We start from the raw sequence: 20,000 nt of genomic DNA on the forward strand, positions 1-20,000 counted from the left end.
ATACATACATACATACATACACACTCCTAGATACACACACACACTACTGTAGTGCAGAAACACTGAAATGCAGAAACACGCAAACATATACACACAAACACACACACACACACACACACACACAGCTACACACAAACACACACACACACACTCCTACACACCTACACACACACACACACACACACATACACACCTACATACACACATACACACCTACTGTACAAACATACATACATACATACATACATACATACACACTCCTAGATACACACACACACTACTGTAGTGCAGAAACACTGAAATGCAGAAACACGCAAACATATACACACAAACACACACACACACACACACACACACAGTGCACTGGATGATTCACTCTGCTGGGGCGATCTAGGCGTCCAGTCTGCGAGCTGGAGGAGCCAATAACAGTATTTAGCTGAGTCAACAAACACACTCCATCTGACACACACACTCACACACACACACACACACTCCATCCGAGATTATGTGTTTAAGGAGGGCTGCTGCAGATGGGCTGCCAAGGCAGTCTAGAACTTGAGTCTCTGCTCGGCCAAGGCAGTCTAGAACGTGAGTTCCTGATAGGCCAATATAGTCTAGAATGTGAGTTCCTGCATGATAGGCCAATATAGTCTAGAACGTGAGTCCCTGATTGGCCAATATAGTCTAGAACGTGAGTCCCTGATTGGCCAATATAGTCTAGAACGTGAGTCCCTAATCGGTCTCTGATCAGCTCCTCCAGGTGGAGTGTTTTTTTATCGTCACATGCAATACATGATGATAGGGACCTGGAGTGTGTGCGTGTGAGTGTGTGTCCTTGTGAGGGTGAACGGGTGCATGGTATGCTTGTCAGATTGTGTGTATGTGTGTGTGTATGAGTGTGTGTGTGTATGTGTGTGTGTGTGTGTGTGTGTGTGTGTGTGTGTGTGTGTGTGTGTGTGTGTGTGTGTGTGTGCAGTATGAGTGTGTGTGTGTGTCTGTGTGTGTGTGTGTGTGTGTGTGTGTGTGTGTGTGTATGAGTGTGTGAGAGTATGTGTGTGTCTGTGTATGAGTGTGTGTGTGTGTGTGTGTGTGTGTGCGCGCGCACCACTGTCAGTGCGTTTGGCTGATTGTGACATTTTTCCCGCCACTTACAGTTTGTTATTATGTATGGAGCTGTAGATCACGCGGAGTGAGTCATAAATCTGGAATGGCTGCGCAATCAATATCCCGCCGCCGGAATGTTGCGCCTGCATATGCAAACGAGCGGCTCGCTTAGTGGAGACAGAGGGGAGAGAATGGGGACACGCAGGAATTAGGCTTTCCCGGCACAACACATCAATCACACAGGCGATTTTCCCAACACACACACACACACACACACACACACACACACACACACACACACACACACACACACACACACACACACGTACATTAGAGGAAGGAAAGAAACAGCAAGGGGGAGAGATCATCATATTTCATATTTTCCTTTCACTGCATGCGGGTCATCGTTAGGAAATATTAAATTGATTGATGGCGCATGACTTCTGGCCACCAGCACAGCGCTACACTTTTACATCACACACACACACACACACACACACACACACACACACACACACACACACACACACACACACACACACACACACATCCAGACAGCTCAGGATGGGAGTCCGTCGTCTGTTTAGCTAGGCTACTACTATCGCACAATACTATTTCATAATGATTGTGTGTGTGAATTAACCAAACTGTATATTTTTTAAATTTAGTGTGTGTGTGTGTGTGTGTGTGTGTGTGTGTGTGTGTGTGTGTGTGTGTGTACCTTATTCAGATGAACCTCTGTATGAACACACACCTCAGCTCAGTCCACACACACAGAGCCCCTCCTCTCAAGCCCAACCCACATGATCCACCATCTCTCTCTCTCTCTCTCTCTCTCTCTCTCTCCCTCTCTCTCTCTCCCTCTATCTCTCTCCCTCTCCTCTCTCTCTCTCTCTCTCTCTCTCTCTCTCTCTCTCTCTCTCTCTCTCTCTCCCTCTCTCTCTCTCCCTCTATCTCTCTCCCTCACTCTCTCTCCCTCTCTCTCTTATTCCCTCCCTCTCACTCTCACTGTCTGTATGTGTGTGTGTGTGTGTGTGTGTGTGTGTGTGTGTGTGTCCATCTCCATTTCATTGCCTCTTTTTCTCCCATCTCACTTCCTATCTCTCTCTCTCCTCTCTCTCTTTTCTTTCTTTCTAGTTCTGTTTCTCTCCTCTTTCCCCATCTTCTCCTTCCCTCCCTTTCTCCCCCTCTTTCTCCCTGTTCTCTCCCTCTCACACTCTTTCATCTCCCTCCATCTCTTTCTGTCTCTTCTGACTCCGCTTCCCCCCCCAACACTATTTTCTCTCCCTCTTGTCTTCCTCTCCCCCCCCTTTCCTCGCTCTCCCTCATCCCTATCTCTCCCTCTTTCCTCTCGCTCCTCTCTCTCTCCTCCCACTCTCTCGCTTCTCTCTCCTCTGTCCCCCTCTCTCTCATCCCTCTCTCCTCTCCTCCTCCCTGCACACTTGTGTGCGCTGCTCCCTCATCTCAGTAGATTGCTACAGTGTTAACCCACCTGGGGTCCACTTGAGGGAGTAGCAGCAATCAGCCAATAATAGCGCTCCACAAAAGGGACCGGGCACACACACACACACACACCCCTCACTAGCCGCTAGTGCACACACTCGCTCAGAGTGTGTGTGTGTGTGTGTGTGTGTGTGTGTGTGTCCGGTTCTTCTTCAGCCACACTGCACTCACTCCAGGACCCCCCCCCCCCCCCCCCTCCCCTCCCCATTACCCTCCTGAATAGATCAAACCCTGCGCCTGGTGTCGCGACACACCGCACATCTCAAGAGGAGGCCGTGTGGCTGGAGTGTGTGTGTGTGTGTGTGTGTGTGTGTGTGTGTGTGTGTGTGTGTGTGTGTGTGTGCTGGAGGGCTTCTCTTTGAGGGCTCTGGAGCCTTATGTTGTCAGTGCATCGCTGTGTATGCATCTTCCTACCAACAATTGTGTCAACAATGAGCTTGAAGAGCTTTGTGTGCTGTCTATCTGGCTATGCTCACACACACACACACACACACACACACACACACACACACATATATATATATATATATATATATATATATATAGCTATGTTCTTATTAACGTTTCATTATTCCTGCTGCTGAAACTCCAACCGGGAGTATCATTGGTCTCTACAGTGCCTACTCTCTACCTATATATATATCTTCATCTATAGTTTCTATATGTTATCTATTCATCTATAGTCTATATGTTTATCTATAGGCTACCTTTATACTTTATCCCTTTATATATAGTCTTTATATCTTCATCAATAGGCTACGTATTATGCTTTATCAGCAAAATTGTATCATATTGAAATGTATTTTTTTGACAGGAACTCAAGGCCAGTTCTGGGCCGGTGATTCCATGATGATTTGTGCATCTGGGTTTAACCAGAACAAGTGATTCCATGTGCATGTGGGACTACAGTCCCTCTGTGGCATGTGCATGTGGGACTAGAGTCTCTCTGTGGCAGTGAGACGGGTCCAGCTCCAGGGACTCCAGATGGAGATGTTATCTGCGGCCACTTCTGGCTGGATCCCCACGCCCACATCACCTGTTCCTGGAACAGATTAAAGTCATTTCATGTGAATGATGGAGTAGCAGGCCTATCACTGTGCTGTTATCCTCCCAACACTATGAGGGGCTGGAATTAGCTGCCTCCAAAGACCAACACATTTGCAAAATGTATACACCAAATATAAAACGAAATGCCAAGGTTAAATTGTGCTTAGAAAGCATTTTCAATTTGTGATCTGTTGTCTTAATAATGAAATGATAAAAAAAAGAATAATATTTTTTTATTATATATTGTGTAATATCCATATGTAAATAGCCTATAGAACTGGATCTGAAATACAAGGGTTTTAATATTATTATTTAGCGTAATTCAATGACACTGTGATGTTGCTGTTACTGTTGCTGTGGGGGATGATATGAAACACGGATTCTCGGCGCCATATAATATTTTTTTTTCTCCTCGAAGCCTAATATTTCTGAGAAGAGACAAGCCACGGAGAAAATAACAAACGGACGCTCACGTACCTAAAAAGGCTTTTCTTCTCAGGAAAATCAGCCGAATCTAGCCTGTTGTTCTGTCCCGTCTAAGCTCCTTTGGGACTGTTCTCGGTTTAGAAACCTAGTTACAGTATATGCTTCTTCCAGCTTTACGGGCGTTCCTCTATAATCTGCATAAAGAGATCAGTCTGACTTGTTGACGGGGGATTAGACAGGCCAGAAAACTCGCTTGGGGAGATGAAAACAAATGCCTCTTTCAGAAAACATAGATAGATAGATAGATAGATAGATAGATAGATATATAGATAGATAGATAGATACTGTAGATAGATATATAGATAGATACTGTAGATAGATAGATAGATAGATAGATAGATAGATCTTAGTTACAGTAAAACAGGCATAAATTAAGTTATTTCCCATTCCATAATATTTTGCAAAGGTTCGTGACAGAAATTACTAAAGAAAGAATGACAGAAAGAAAGAAAAAATGTCCACATGCAAATTGAAAATAAACGCACACGAAAATAAATGTCCTTGGGCTTCTAAATTCAGGTAGGCCTATACGCAAAAAAAATACATTTGCTCTGTACATCGAAATCTTCATTCACAAGTCCCATTCTATTGCAGGTCCAGGCAATACGGCACCAGTTATAGTTTCACTTAAAATTACCTAGTGCCACTGAAAACAAATTTACACACCACAGTAAACAATGCATATTTGTCCGAGAAACAAAACAAAAAAAAACATTATCTGTGCGTTTTGACTACAGCTACTGTATGTCCAAAGTGGACTCTGCAATGTTCTTCCAGGACAAGTAGGCATCTCAGGGTTGTGTTGTGCGCTTCTCTTGGTCCAACAAAAGAGAAGCAAACACTACGAAATGGCACGAGAGCCATGATCCCGACGCGGTGCCCGGTGCCCTATTGTGCGCGATGAGAGATGGACACGTGTAGCACAGGAAGGGATAAGGGGGCAGGCTTGTTTCGAAGACGGGGAGGGAGGGGGGCGTCCGTATACACACGCCTCCGCCTCACGCGCCTAGAAACTCCCCTTCAGCACCGAGGACAGGGCAGAGCTTTTTAACTCCCGGCGGCACCGACACTCGCCTCTTTAGTTTGGTTATGCTAAAAAGAACAGTATCCAGAGGTCAGGTGACTCGCATCGTTGTCAGGAATCCCCCTCACTGCACTTCGCCTCCTAAGCCTGGACTCAAACGGACACGGTGTTTTATGCCGCGAGGGTCAGGACGCGCGCTTCTCGGCTCCGTGGGCCAGGTTTTGCGAGGCTCCGTCTCATACCGGGCTCAAAACCACCTGGGACTAGTGTATTTCAGATCTGGAGTCGGTAACGGCGTAGAAATAATCGCTGGTAATAGCCGATTTGCTACCTGTAGGCGTTTTCATGATTAGCACTGTACAGTCTTAATCTCGAGCGTGTGTATTTTTGCTAAAACGCGCCATTGGTCAGAATGTTGCTCGAACACCCAGGCTCGAGCTGTCAAAATCCTGGAAATTACTCGAGATACAGTTCAAGCCAAGGTAAGCACTGTTTATGTTAAACTATAGTGGATACGCACTGTTGAATGTTAAACTATAGTGGATAAGCCCTGTTTATGTTAAACTATATTGCCATTTTTTGGCGTAATTTTACGAGACGTGCCACTTGTAATGCGCTGTGCAGCGAAGCATCCACTTGTATGTTATGCAGTTTAACACATTTGCATCCTCGAAATGAGGCATGAAATTGATTGAGCAGCCACCCGGGGGGAGGAAGCCGGTCTCAACAAGTGACATGAGTTGCTGGAAATCATGTATGTCGGTTCACCCGTTCTGATAGTTGGTTAGTTGAGGCTGTTGGACATTATAGTTGATATGTTGTATGTATATGTATTGATATGCTTTAAGAAGGCCACCCAATACTGCAAATAATTCTCTGCCATTTAGACTAGACTGCTACTAATTTTATACCAATTTAGACTATCTCAATGGCAGTGGAGTAACACCATCATATTGCGTAGTAGGCTATTAAACTAGCCTATATGGTCTCTTCTTTTTCGTGTGCAGTATTTGTTTCATGCCCCAGTCCAACAGGACTCGGAGGTTTTGTCCCTCGCTCTGTCTCTCTCCTGCGCGTGGGATACGTTATGAATACGTAATGAGCGACATTGTGCGCGAGCAGAGCAGATGTGTGGCGCGTGCTGTCATCTCACCCCGGCGCTCGCGGCTGTTAGGAGACGACCACCGACGCGCATGCACCTGGGGTCGAGCACGAGGACAATACAACCGGGACCCTCGCTCAGGCTGTGTGTGTCCCTCCGTGCGTTCCGTTAACTGCCCAGGGACGCGCAACAGGTATCGGGTTCTTCTGTGACAGGTGCGAAACTTGAGGAATAGCACAGCAGCAGAACAGCACAGCGGCAGAACAGGCCCGAGATGGGGCGCTCTGGATGAGTGTGCGACACGCAGAGCATTACATTTGGGAAGCTTGTGGCAACGAAGGGGAGATTGTGTCGCACCTCCACAGTGAAGTTGTGTGTGTGTGTGTGTGTGTGTGTGTGTGTGTGTGTGTGTGTGTGTGTGTGTGTGTGTGTGTGTGTGTGTGTGTGTGTCCTTAAATAGGCCTTAGTCTCAGAGATAGAGGAATACAGGCCAAAGCCATTTAAGAAATTAAACATTCGAGCATGTATCACGTCCAAAAGATCAGATTTGGTTAGAATGAAAAATCGAGGGCTGTCACGAAAAGTAGAACACGCAAAGGAAAATAATTGCAGCAGGTGAAATCTTTGTATTCATTTAGTTGCTTGGAACCATACGAAAATACAACATTTAGAGCAGGTTAGAAATGTGGCTACGCACCTGCTTTTAAAAACAGTGAGGATGACAACATTGATTGTGCTTGCACTTTTAGCATTTCGGCACCCACTTTTTCCCACGCTTATCCTTACATATCGGATGCAAACATAGCTCACGCGGAGCCATTACTGTCGTCCCCACCCCTCTAAAGTGAGCGATCAATAAGACATAAAAATATTATAAAGCATAAAAGTAAGAGCGAACATTGATGCATCCCGCACCTTTCACCAAAATGCGTTTCATATACTCTGAAAATACAGGCAAATGGGTCATTGATTTTGAATTCATCAAGGGCCCAGGCGGCGGTGGCACTACGCTTGATTTCCCAAGGCGCTCTTTTGCGCTGGAGATCACTGTCAATAAAATTCATCTGGGTGTTGACTCGATCAACATTTTATTGAACAGCCAATTCTTCCTAAAGCAAACAGTTGTCTTTCTGAAGGCACATGCCAAACGCGCGCGCCCGTGTGTGTGTGTGTGTGTGTGTGTGTGTGTGTGACAGAGAGAGAAAGAGAAAGACTGTGTGTGTGTGTGAGCGTCTGTACATGTGTGCGGTAAGTGCATGAAACGAAAATAGCTGTAAAAGAAATATATAATTGTACTCCATCCGCAGGCACCACCCATGCTCATACTATACTAAAATCCAAAAGGCCGATTCCAAGATAACTTCCAAATAATTGTGACACAGCAATGGCGACAGTTCGTCAAAACAATTTATCGAAATGTGTAAACAATAATGTAATGTAATGTAATTTAACATGATATAATACATAATCGAATAAAATGCACAATGCTATGATTTACTGTATACAAGTTCAGATTCACATTTTAATTGTCACATGCATATAATGCAGTGAAATGTTACAGTCATGTGAAGTAAATATTGTTATAACATATGTTATTATTTATATTCTCATCAAATAATGAGACAATAATAATAATGATTTGTGTAATAAGCCATTTCAGTGCGGAGTATCATGTTCAATTATTGCTGTATCCGCGTCCATGGCCTTGTCTTTGCAACTGCTGGCGCAGGTCTCCAAATATTTGAGCACATCGAAGTGCATGTTGTACATTGCAAACTACACAGTTAAATTGTTTTCATGTAAGCATATATTCCAGCGGTATTATTATGTTTATTTATGCAGATGGAAAACGTCAAAAGCAAATTGAAACTCAGCTAGTAGTTATTTTTCATTTCATTTAATTTCATTTTATTTCATTTCATTAAAAAGCTAACTTTCTCCAGGTGCCTTTCCTCATGTGTTGAGCGAGCCTTGGCGTTGGTACCCCTCTCCATGCTCCACAGCGGGGTGATAATCTGCCCCGTCCTGTTGCAACAGAACAGTCATTCGGAAAACAAGGCGGCGTAATCCACTTCTCTCATCGCAGGCTACGCTTACGCACTGCACGGAGCACACGTTTTTACCACCATTGCCTGAGTCTTTCCGCATATTTTCGTTTAGATTCGTTCAAGGCGAGTCCGAATACAGTCGCACGGCGACAGAGAGAGTGTTTGTAGTTTGTTGTTGTTGATGTTGTCGGGGCATGAGCCATGGATGGGCAGCAAAGCGAGCGCGAGCGGAGCTCTCCAAAAGACGCAGCCAATAACACAGAGATGCTGTTTGCGCTGCTTACGCAAAGCGACGAGCTACGGAAAGGTACAGTTCACCCAGGTCATGATGCTTGGGACACGCGGGTTTTCTGTATGAATGTGCCGTGGAGGAGCCGGGCTAGTTGCTGTGTCTAATTGTTTCATTAGTTCATGGCATTCCGTTGGCCTGCACTTAGCTTGTTTAACTTGCGATTGAAGCAACCGAGGTTTGTGTGTGTGTGTGTGTGTGTGTGTGTGTGTGTGTGTGTGTGTGTGTGTGTGTGTGTGTGTGTGTGTGTGTGTGTGTGTGTGTGTGTGTGTGTGTTTGTGCGTTTGGTTCGTGTAAGAAACCATGATCTTTTCTTATGTTTGATTTGTGCCATCGTCAGAAAAGACGTGCGTATAGGGCTATTCTCAGAGTGGGTCAGTGCCCCGCATCAGACCTCCGGCGATTTGCTACCGGACATAATGCGCACGCCTCTGCTGTTCTTGGGTTATCCAACCGGAGGACAATTCCCTTTCAGATTTCTTTTCTGTAATACCCCGCCACCGCTGTAATACTTTGGATTATGGCGGAATCTGTAGGACTCAGGATTATGGCACCAGGCGGTGAATTTACCAATTGGCATATGTCTTATCTTTGCCTCTCTGCAAAGCACAATTCATTGTTTGCTCTCATTGTTGCTATTTTTTGGCTTTTAAAATATTTGCCCCTTTCGCCCATCTGTTGCATTATGCGCGCGGCAGCCACAGGGGAGAGTTCGCGCACAAGCCATTTCCAACATTTGTTTCATTCAAATGAATACACCTTTGAACCGTGACAGAATTAGGCAGCATGCCAGGCAGTTCCTCAGACAGCTGATACGTTTCAAGGGCAATACTCCATTAATGTTATTCATTCCTTCCTTCGTTCGTTTTTAAGACGTTTACAGTAAGGTTGGGAATATTTTAGATTTGGGCATATCAAGAGCTCTGATATTGGCATGGCTCAGATGATGCCGTTAGGCCCACATGATTCCCATGATTCATTTTATTTATTTCTTTATTCATATTAGGGCCTGCTTATCTCAAAGTACATGTTAACCTATTTCCTCAGTGTCGTAAAAAGCTCTCGGTAATCTCAAGGCCCTTAAATAAATGATAGGTTTTTCGGTACACCTGGTCATGCTGGCTTGGACATGCCGATGTGGACAGCCCCCAAGTAGTGCCAGAGAAACGACGCCGCGTTTCATATTTTATTAAAAGGCCCCCGACACAATAGAAACGCGATTCCTTCTTTGGATGAAATGTGAAGTGCCGGCATTTAATGATTAATTATGCAACACAATGATGATATCTTAAGTCGTATTTACGTGGATGCAGTCTTCCAGTGATATTTACAACCCCTTGTTTATGGTTTTGGTGAATCGACACAGTTGAATGGATTTCCGCGTTTCACTTGTGAGGGGCATCTTGTTTTTGCAAGAGTCACAGCTGGTTTAGGAGCATTATTTTAATCCAGTGATAACAAGAAAATGTATAGCCTATGTTTTTGTAGAAATATGGAGGCTTCCTCAGTACTGTTTTATGAGTAGCAAAGCCTAGCCTGTGTAGCACAGAGTAGGCATGGTATTGGTAGGATACTCGTTGCGAATATTGTAAATATCAATTATAGTATAATTTATAAGATGGAAGCCTATATTAAGCCGCTGTACAATCTTTAACGGAAATTGTCCTCGAACGAATTTCTTTTTTTTTTCGATTGTACTTGTACAAACTCTCTCAAATATGATGTCCCGCTGTGTGTGTAGGCTACTGAGGTCTCGTGTCCCTGTGCATTTAAACGGGATGAGGAAAAAATAAATCCTTAGCACAACTCAAGCGACGGGCCAATATCCTCCATATGTTGGCTTTAATTCTCTATGAAGGCCTAAAAAGGGAGCACGCGAAAAAACGGGGTGTGTCATTCATGGGCTATTACATAGTAACGAATCAGGAGTAAATATTTGCGATGGGATCAATGCACAGTTGCAGATGTAAGGAGATAATGAGGTTGAAGTTTATCTGATGACAGTTGAATCTGTTCTCGACTGGCCCTTCCTCTGGAGAAGAAGGCATAAGATGGCGCTCATATATGATGGTGGACGCACCGTTGAGAGTAAGGACGAGAATATTTCATTAGGAGAAGAAATCCATTTGTTGACAACACTTTCAGTCCCGGTGAGCCATTCGGACAGACCATGGTGTTAATGGTGAACAAATAAGGGACTGCAATAAGGCAGAGGCATAAACAAATAGGGTGAATCAGAGACAATGATTTTTCGTTTCCTTAGCCCCCACTTTTGTTTTTAGTGTGCTGTTTGTATTCTTACAAGAGCACCAAATAAAGTGCCATTTCGCCATGTTCTTTAACATTATTTGAATCATTAAGTGCAAACATTATTTTACGCCCTCCGCCGTTTTAACCGTTGGCTCTGGGACTGTTCTGTATTCCTGCATAATTCTACACAGGTTTGATTACTTCATAGGCTATATCTATTGCACCAGCGCTTCCTAGGATAACGAATTAGGCTATATGCTATGATTCTATAGGCTATGATTCTGACTATGACAGTGGGGGCATAAAGGAATCCAGTATTTCCTGAGCACTTGTAAAAGAAAACATAATTTTAACTCTTTGTTTATATACCAATGCTGAAAATAATAGCACTCAGAAAAAATGCTAATCAATTCAGTAGTTCCACAATAATCGGATGCAGATTGTCGACTTCGTTAGGGTGCACGCGTGGGATTGGGAATTCGATCAACTTGTGAGTCTGTTAGGCTAAGACTTTAGATATCATTTACAGATGTGGGTCATGATAGCACGAAGCCTACAGACTATCTGTTTTATCTGTTTAGGGCCAACATACATTTATTTTTTAAAGAATGGCCATTTCCTGATGTCCGCGTCTTTTCTGTTTTGTCAGCAGAAATCCCTCTGTGTGCGGGGTGCAACCAGCACATCGTGGACCGCTTCATCCTCAAGGTCCTAGACCGGCACTGGCACAGCAAGTGCCTCAAGTGCAGCGACTGCCAGTCCCCGCTGGCCGACAAGTGCTTCAGCCGGGGGGACAGCGTCTACTGCAAGGAGGACTTCTTCAAGTGAGTCTCCTGACCAGCACATTATTCCTTCTGTCCACCTGCTCGTTTTTCAACAGGATTTTCCTCTAATAACAAAACACAGAGGCCACATGTTGGAAATGAAGTACAACATCTACGAGAGGCATTCTAATAAATAGCCTATAGGCTACATTTCACACTGAAATGAAAATAAATGTTTAACGGCGTGGAATGGGGAGAAGTATTTTAGAATATGTCTGTATGATGGGCTGAGGTCATGTTACCAGGTGTTGAATGTGAAATGCTGTCGCCTATATTGATATCGAGCCGTGTTGCCTCCCAAAGGAGATTTGGAACCAAATGTGCAGCATGCCAGCAGGGCATTCCTCCGACCCAGGTGGTGCGCAGAGCGCAGGACTTCGTCTATCACCTGCACTGCTTCGCGTGCATCGTGTGCAAACGGCAGCTGGCGACGGGGGACGAGTACTACCTGATGGAGGACAGCAGGCTCGTGTGCAAAGCGGACTACGAAACCGCCAAACAGAGAGGTGAGGACACAGGGATATATATTATATATATACTACATACACATACTACATATTATACGCACCTACACACACACACACACACACACACACACACACACACACACACACACACACACACACACACGCACGCACGCACGCACGCACACACACACACACACACACACACACACACACCACAGTCCTGTCTTTATTCGGAGTAATGCCGCACCAGTAAAGCACATAGCACCATAGTCTTTGATGAGCAAGTGAACCCCCTTACTCATGAACACGGGATATTGTTGGAGAGTTGAGTATCATAGGCTGCAGTCACAGCCTAATGAATTCCAGTCTAAGTCTTATTTAAAGCGATGTTATGAAATTCAGGTTATTATAGCACTATGGGGATTATTCATGTTATACTATTTGAAGTATAACCTAGTATAGTTTAATACCACTTGAAGGAAATTCCACTTAATTGTTATTATATTGTTATGCTTTTGTAATATAGGCCTACCGTATATGATAATGATTTATAATTAACATTCGGCTCTGTATTTTAGTCTAAATGTTCTATTAAATTATTTCTAATGGACGGGAATGGGATTGGCCACGGTGTGTGTGTGAGATGACCCTGAACACTGCTGCAGACAGGTGCACACGCTCCCTGATTCCTGCCCCCTGTGTTCGCGCAGAGCGCACAATGGGGGGTGTTCGTTCCAGAATGCGCAGAATTGATGCCAGTCCCCAGCCGTTTCCGCACAGCGTTTTATCAAAGTCGCCAAATGATTTTATCCCTTTAAATCAGTGACCTCTCGCTGAACGGCTGCTTTTAACTGTGAACTTAATCTCCGCGGGCATGAGGTCATCCATAAACATCTGACCCACCTGGGCTAATTGCGCCTCGGCCTGGCCCCTAATCAATACCCGCCTTGGTAATATGGACACATTCATCCTTCATGGCCTGCACTCCCCGCACAGCCTGTCCGAATGTTGATCCAGATTTCAAGCAGGGATGTGATGCACGCGGGCAGACATATTGTCTGTGACTGTGACGGCGCCGAAGGGCAGGGCAGGAGGCAGTAGGGCTTTAGAGGCAGTAGGGCTGTGGGGCATTACACATTAGGCATTCTCCTGCCCCTAAATATGTGCGCGTTCCCTTCTGTGTGTATCTAACATCATGTTATCATCGTGATAAAGCTAATGCAGACTGCGTGTATCGAACATCATGTTTTCATCGTGATAAAGCTATAGTGACTTTTTTGCGGATCATATAGGCTACATTTGCATGATGTGATATAGTTGAATAGCCAATTTGATATGGTGAGCTTTTTGTCGTGCAACATATGTAAATAAATCCTCACTTTTAATTTGATCCGTATGAAGTGTCTTGATTTAAGATATGACGTAGACGCAAATAATATGGCCTAATAACTCCGAGGATTTGGGTTGTTGAGCTTATTTTCAAGTTTCTTATTTTTTGTTATGAAATGTTTGAAATATTTGGCAAAAATGTTTTTTTTCCCCCGGTTTTTTTTTTTAGACCTACACTGTTTCCTGTGTTTTGTAGCTGTCATCTAATCTATAAAAACTATACAGATGAAAACGCGCAATGTTTTATTATTATTATTATTATTATTATTTTCCCAATAAATAGGATCATTCAATTTGGTGGATGTATCACATCCTCAACTCTGGACATTTAAGGACACAAAGGATTATTTTACCTTTATTTTAAAACTGACGTTTAGTTGAAATTTTAAATGTTTGATTTTATGTATAGGCGCATTCTGCTCACAATGAATTTGCAAGACTGTAGTGGCACGAAAGAATAGTCCGTTAAATCTGGGTAAGTAGCCTTTATTTTCAGGTGATCTAAATGACTCCGATGAGTAGACTAAACCCCAAATCCCTAAACTGGTGAAGACTGCAGACTCGACTACAAACTATGCGTTTGGCAAAAATTCAACAGCTCATGGATTATTTTCTGTTATTATAGTTTTATAAACAAAACAAAAAAACGCATCATTCGTTTTGGTCAGGCGAAAATAGAGTAAAGAGGCACTGGGATTCTCTACTGGCATATATGATGTCATTTGTTTGACCTTGTACTTTATTTGAATTAAAAAAATAAAATAATGAAAAAACATTGTTGGCAATTTTGTAGGCTATTAATTCTTACTGGGTTATATTTTTTCTTACAGAGGCGGATTCGACGGCAAAAAGGCCTCGTACCACGATCACGGCCAAACAACTGGAGACGCTGAAAAACGCCTACAATAATTCCCCCAAACCGGCACGCCACGTCAGAGAGCAGCTGTCGTCGGAGACGGGCCTGGATATGCGAGTGGTGCAGGTGAGGCGCGCATTTGTCCCGGAAGGACATTCTCCGTTTTTGCAGCGCTGGCAGAAAAAGGTGGACGCTCTAAGTGTACCGAGATATAGGGGTGAAAGGTGTTCTGTGGATGGTCTGAATTTACGGCGAGAACGAGTTAAATGAAGTCTAGCCACTAGACTCGAGATCGGTAGGGGCAAGCTCGTTAACAATACTAAAAGGGAACCTTGCATATTGTCTATGAAAGAGCCTTACTCAGGTTGACTATGGCCATATATATTATTTTATGAATGTGCAAGGACACTTAAAGTAGGTACAGTAGCTGCTTGGAATGTCCATTATTCACCGAATATGGCTTTGGGTCAGAAGGGTGCACCACACGCTGCATATAATTATAGACCACCCCTGAAGATAGCATTTAACGGCATAGCATTACACTGACAGTGCTTGGATAGACATTCCCATTCAGTTACGATAGGGCCTGCGTGTGCTCTTGTAATGTTCAAAACCCTGTAGGCTAGTACATTGACGACCATCTTTTAAAAAGTTTTACTCAGGTGCCATTTTATTGCGCTAATTTATAGAGCGTCAAAACGTGTGGTCGTTTGTGAAATTTGAATAATTAAAATCAACTCCGTGGCTGTAGATTCTACCGAGAGGGGAGCCGAGTGTAACCCGTCTGCACCGCGGGTTAAGGACAACTTGTAGCTGTCTCCGAGTTAATTACGTCTGCGATAAATCTCAGAGGGCCGTGGGCCTCTCTGCGTTAGTGGTCCATCCTACTGTTTCAATCTCCCACTTGGACTGAAAAAAGACATGACCCGGTCTCATGACAGTCCTTGAAAATTAATCTCTTCATAACGTTATTTTATGCCGCCAGTGAGAAGCAGATACGTCCTAGATAGCCTACTATTCTTTGCTCCTCAAGACCAGATTATTTTTTTGTTTGTTAGGTATCAGTAACGATAGAGGACATCGACGGAATCGAAAAGATGATTATTTCAGTAGCTTCTACACACATTAGGCGAATTCATTAAAATATTAATGTGTAGTATAGCTTTTAATTAATAAAGAGAGCCCCTTAGTTTTCTCCTAATTTCTCCATAATTACGCTTAATTACCTCTCACTCATTAACCCCGTAATTTAAAGCAGTAGGCTACCCCGTTGTTTTATTGGTCAGTGATTAAAAGTATGTGATCCCAAGGCCATTTTACTGATTAACTGAATACATATGTGGATTTGTTCCTTTAAGTGACATACATCTAGCCAATTTCCCTTTCATTAGAATATTCTACTCTACTGCAATATTTTATTGTACACTTTTTTGTAATATTTGAGAATAATATTGTCTGGAATTCAATTCAGTCTCATCTACAATAGAGGCTGTACATTTCTCTCATTAGTGAGACCTTACATTAAATTAGATCTTAGATTCTTTTTGCACATTTGGATTTGTTAAAATGAATATATATTTTGTTTTTCAATAAGTTCAGTTTGTTTGACTTGAGTATGCCCTACTGAGTATTCATGTATGGCGTGTGTGTGTGTGTGTGTGTGTGTGTGTGTGTGTGTTTCCAGGTGTGGTTCCAGAACAGGCGAGCGAAAGAGAAGCGTCTGAAGAAGGACGCTGGGCGGCAGCGGTGGGGTCAGTACTTCCGCAACATGAAGCGCTCGCGGGGCAGCTCCAAATCAGACAAGGACAGCATCCAGGAGGAGGGCATGGACAGTGACGCAGACGTGTCCTTCACAGGTGAGATCACATCACACACACACACACACATACATGCACATACGTACATACACACACACACACACACACACACCGTTGCACTACTGTTGGCTCAGGATGACAGTACACTTCCAACAACCAGAGAGTAAACAATACAGCCCTATATTTAAATATGTATTTATGTCAAATATTATACATTTAGATATGTATTTATGTCAAATATTATACATTTAGATATGTATTTATGTCAAATGCGATACAACAGTTTACACTCTAGAAAGCATTAGCACACCCAAATGCACATAATGCATGTGGCCCATATAGGTTTCCATTAAAGGAATGCAGGCTTATACGTGAAGTTTAGTAGGTGCTGCATTGCCATTGTGTGCATTGAATCCCTTTTCCTCGTTTAGAAAATCCCTCACACACACACACACACACACACACACACACACACACACACACACACTCTCAAACACCATCAGCTCCCTCTCTCTCACACACACACACACACACACACACACACACACACACACACACACTCTCTCTCTCTCTCTCTCTCTCAAACACCATCAGCTCCCTCTGATCAGTGTAATCTCTCTAGTTCTGTTGATATGGGATCTGTTGATATGAGAGGGTTCTGTTGATATGGGAGGGTTCTGTTGATATGAGAGGGTTCTGTTGATATTGGATCTGTTGATATGGGAGGGTTTTGTTGATATGGGTTCTGTTGATATGGGTTCTACTGATATGGGTTCTGTTGATATGGGTTCTACTGATATGGGATCTGTTGATATGGGTTCTAATGATATCTGTTGATTGGCTGAAGGCCTGGGACATAGAGTCGTATATCGTCTTTCATACCCACACAGGCAGCAGGTGGCTATAGCTACTGTATGGTCAGTCTGTGCACAAATATACATATTGAAAGTGCTGCAAGCTTGTGTTGAGAAGGCAGTTCATTTGGAAGAGTTGGTTGAGTTTTTATTGTGCATCTTTTTTTGGGTGTGTCTAACGGTTAAGTGTGCTGTCAGTTCTGTAGTGTGCTGATGTTTGATGATCCACACACGCACGCGCGCACGCACACACACACACACACACACACACACACACACACACACACACACACACACACACACACACACACACACACACACACACATACACACAGACACACACTGATGATGGCTGCCAATGATTTTAGCACTGTTTGCCAGTAGCCATAATGGCAAGCCCAATGAAATACAGACACATTTTAAGCACAGAGATTATTTCCTCCTCTTAGAAAGAACTTTTTTTATTTGGTCTGCAAAAACAAGAATTAAATAGCACCTTGCAATTGCTTTCATTGAACTGTGTGCATTTATTTCAAAGTTAAAGTATATGCTGATCCAGATGGACGCTGGGCAGTTTCCATCTCTCTGCAGGTTCATATCAGGGCAAGAGCCATTTCAGAGCTGCTGTTTAGAGGTCTGTTGGCCACTGTGGGCTGTTTAGAGGTCTGTTGGCCACTGTGGGCTGTGTAGAGGTCTGTTGGCCACTGCAAAAGTTCACTCTTGGGTCTGTGACCAGCAAAAGATTGTTTGCGGTAAGCAAGATGGTGGAGCTAGTGATTTGGGCACGACTGCTGCACTGGCATGGCAAGAGGGTGGAGCTAGTGATGTGGCAAGAGGGTGGAGCTAGTGATGTGGGCACGACTGGTGACTGGCATGGCAAGAGGGTGGAGCTAGTGATGTGGGCACGACTGGTGACTGGCATGGCTGCTGGAGCTGCAGGTGAAGTGGTGTGTGTTTCGCGTGTTCCTGATCTCGCGTGTTCTAACCCCGTGTTCCTACTCTCTCCTCTCCGTAGTGATGAAGTGTTTCTGAGTGTGTTTTGCGGTGTTCCTGATCTCGCGTGTTCCTAACCCCGTGTTCCTCCTCTCTCCTCTCCGCAGACGAGCCGCCCATGTCGGACCTGAGCCACTCCAACGGTCTGTACGGCAGCCTGAGCGAGGCGTCCCCTGCCATGGGCCGAGCGGCGGGCGCTCACTCTTCCTTCCCACTGGAGCACGGCGTGCTGCCCTCCCAGGAGTCCTACCACGACATCCGCGCGTCCAGCCCCTACGGCCTGCCCCAGTCGCCCAGCGGCCTGCAGCTGCCCCCCCGCCACCAGCCCCTGCTGTCCGGCCTGGTGTACCCCGACGCCGCGCTGCCCATGGGGGGTCAGGGGGGGCCGCCGGGCATGGGGCAGGGGGGCGGCAGGCTGATGGGTGGTGCCAACGGGCCCAGTTCTGACCTGTCGACGGGCAGCAGCGGCGGGTACCCGGACTTCCCCGCCAGTCCGGCGTCCTGGCTGGACGAGGTGGACCACGCGCAGTTCTGACCGCGCGGAGAGAGACCAGCGCCGAGGAGAAGAGAAACTGAAAACAAACAAACAAACAAACAAACAAATAAACAAACATCTAAATGTGTTGAATCTGTATTCCCATCCATCTGCATGGACTAGAGAGAGAGAGAGAGAGAGAGAGAGAGAGACAGAGTGGGCATCGAGGACAGGACCTTCGCTGCCGTGGTCAGATGCTGTGGTCAGTGCAGGGCAGTGAGGGTCTCGTCCTGCTGTGAGACAGACCTCGTCTCTAAAGGAATTAAGGATGAAAAGGATGCGACAGCATCGTCCACTTGCTCTGCCTCTCGGCTGGGCTGGACCGGTCCTCGCCACACACTCACGTCTTCTGCGTCTGGTCTGGACAGCCCTAGCGATGACCCCTGGCCGCCCTAGAGATGACCCCGGCCGCAGGCGTGAGAACACTGGACTGCAGAGGAGCCGGCCGGCCAACACAAACACGCTTTCAAAACGTTACCAAGATGCCTGTGGAGCCCATTCTGCTTTATGTCCCAATCTATGTGTTTGCTTTACTGTTTTTGGTTTATGTTTTTCAAATGTACACTTCAAAGGGAACGACAACATGCCCAGTCGGGGAAGATAGCCTGCTGTTGGTGTGTGTGTGTATGTGTGTGTGTGTGTGTGTGTGTGTGTGTGTGTGTGCGTGCGTGTGTGCATTCAAGTGGAAGCGCATTGAGGACATGCACAGGCCCCGTTTGCTGAACTGGGTTTTGATAGACCACCAGCCTCCGTCATATCTCCATTCAGTGTTTTCTAGTGTGTGACTTCAACGGTTTTCGTCAAAGTGTCTGGTTGTTGCCAAATGTCTATATATGATGTGATTTAACATTGTGGAGACTTTATTTTTATACACGCCCTCTGGACAGCAAATCCCATGGATAATTAAGACTTTGTACATTTACCAACAGGGATAGACAAGTTGTAGATGTTGTCTCTCGCTATTGAAATAGACTACTTCTATGCATTTGTGTGTTTTCAGACGTCTCTTGTACACTACAGTCTACTGGCCGCACCTGAATGACAGTGACCCGGGGTGCTTTATGTGTTTGTTTATGTGAAAAGCTGTTTTATGTCTTATTTATTCTCTCCTGTGATGGTTATGACTATGATGAACTGATACAGGTCTTTAATAAATTTGTCAGCTAAACTCGCGGTTGCCATAGGCTCTTCTGTTGCTGGAGCTGCTGTGTGTTGTTCTCACTGATGAGGAAGCGTTCACATCCACATCTCATCATGAGGCCTGAGTGCAGAAACACACACATTATTAAGCACTAAGCCCCGAGAAGCCGTGGGTGACACTGAACTTGCAACAGCTGAGGGCCGAAAGCAGAACCCCCTTAGCTGTTCTAAATTCAGTGTAAACTACGGACTCGAGTGGCTTATTGCTTTTC

The 20,000-nt window shown here is 44.8% G+C and overlaps 1 protein-coding gene and 1 long non-coding RNA gene across 2 annotated transcripts in view; one reads left to right on the forward strand and one right to left on the reverse strand.

Annotated features, from left to right (window-relative positions):
- Positions 1–20,000, reverse strand: part of LOC134101028 (uncharacterized) — a 131,505-nt gene that overhangs the window by 102,492 nt on the left and 9,013 nt on the right. The window lies entirely within an intron of this gene.
- lhx3 (LIM homeobox 3) lies at positions 8,579–18,588 on the forward strand. The gene is made up of 6 exons (XM_062554661.1): positions 8,579–8,621; positions 11,506–11,677; positions 11,981–12,183; positions 14,364–14,515; positions 16,074–16,245; positions 18,161–18,588. Exons 1-6 carry the CDS (start codon positions 8,579–8,581, stop codon positions 18,586–18,588), a joined length of 1,170 nt encoding a protein of 389 aa, XP_062410645.1.

Source organism: Sardina pilchardus, chromosome 14 (assembly GCF_963854185.1).
Source record: "Sardina pilchardus chromosome 14, fSarPil1.1, whole genome shotgun sequence".
NCBI classification, from domain to species: domain Eukaryota; kingdom Metazoa; phylum Chordata; class Actinopteri; order Clupeiformes; family Clupeidae; genus Sardina; species Sardina pilchardus.

Bases quoted from the DNA above. Each gene is read 5' to 3' on its own strand.
- lhx3 (XM_062554661.1), top strand. From the start codon at position 8,579: ATGCTGTTTGCGCTGCTTACGCAAAGCGACGAGCTACGGAAAG. The intron at 11,678-11,980 runs GTGAGTCTCCTG...TGCCTCCCAAAG, and splicing joins TGCAAGGAGGACTTCTTCAA to GAGATTTGGAACCAAATGTG. The intron at 14,516-16,073 runs GTGAGGCGCGCA...GTGTGTTTCCAG, and splicing joins TGGATATGCGAGTGGTGCAG to GTGTGGTTCCAGAACAGGCG.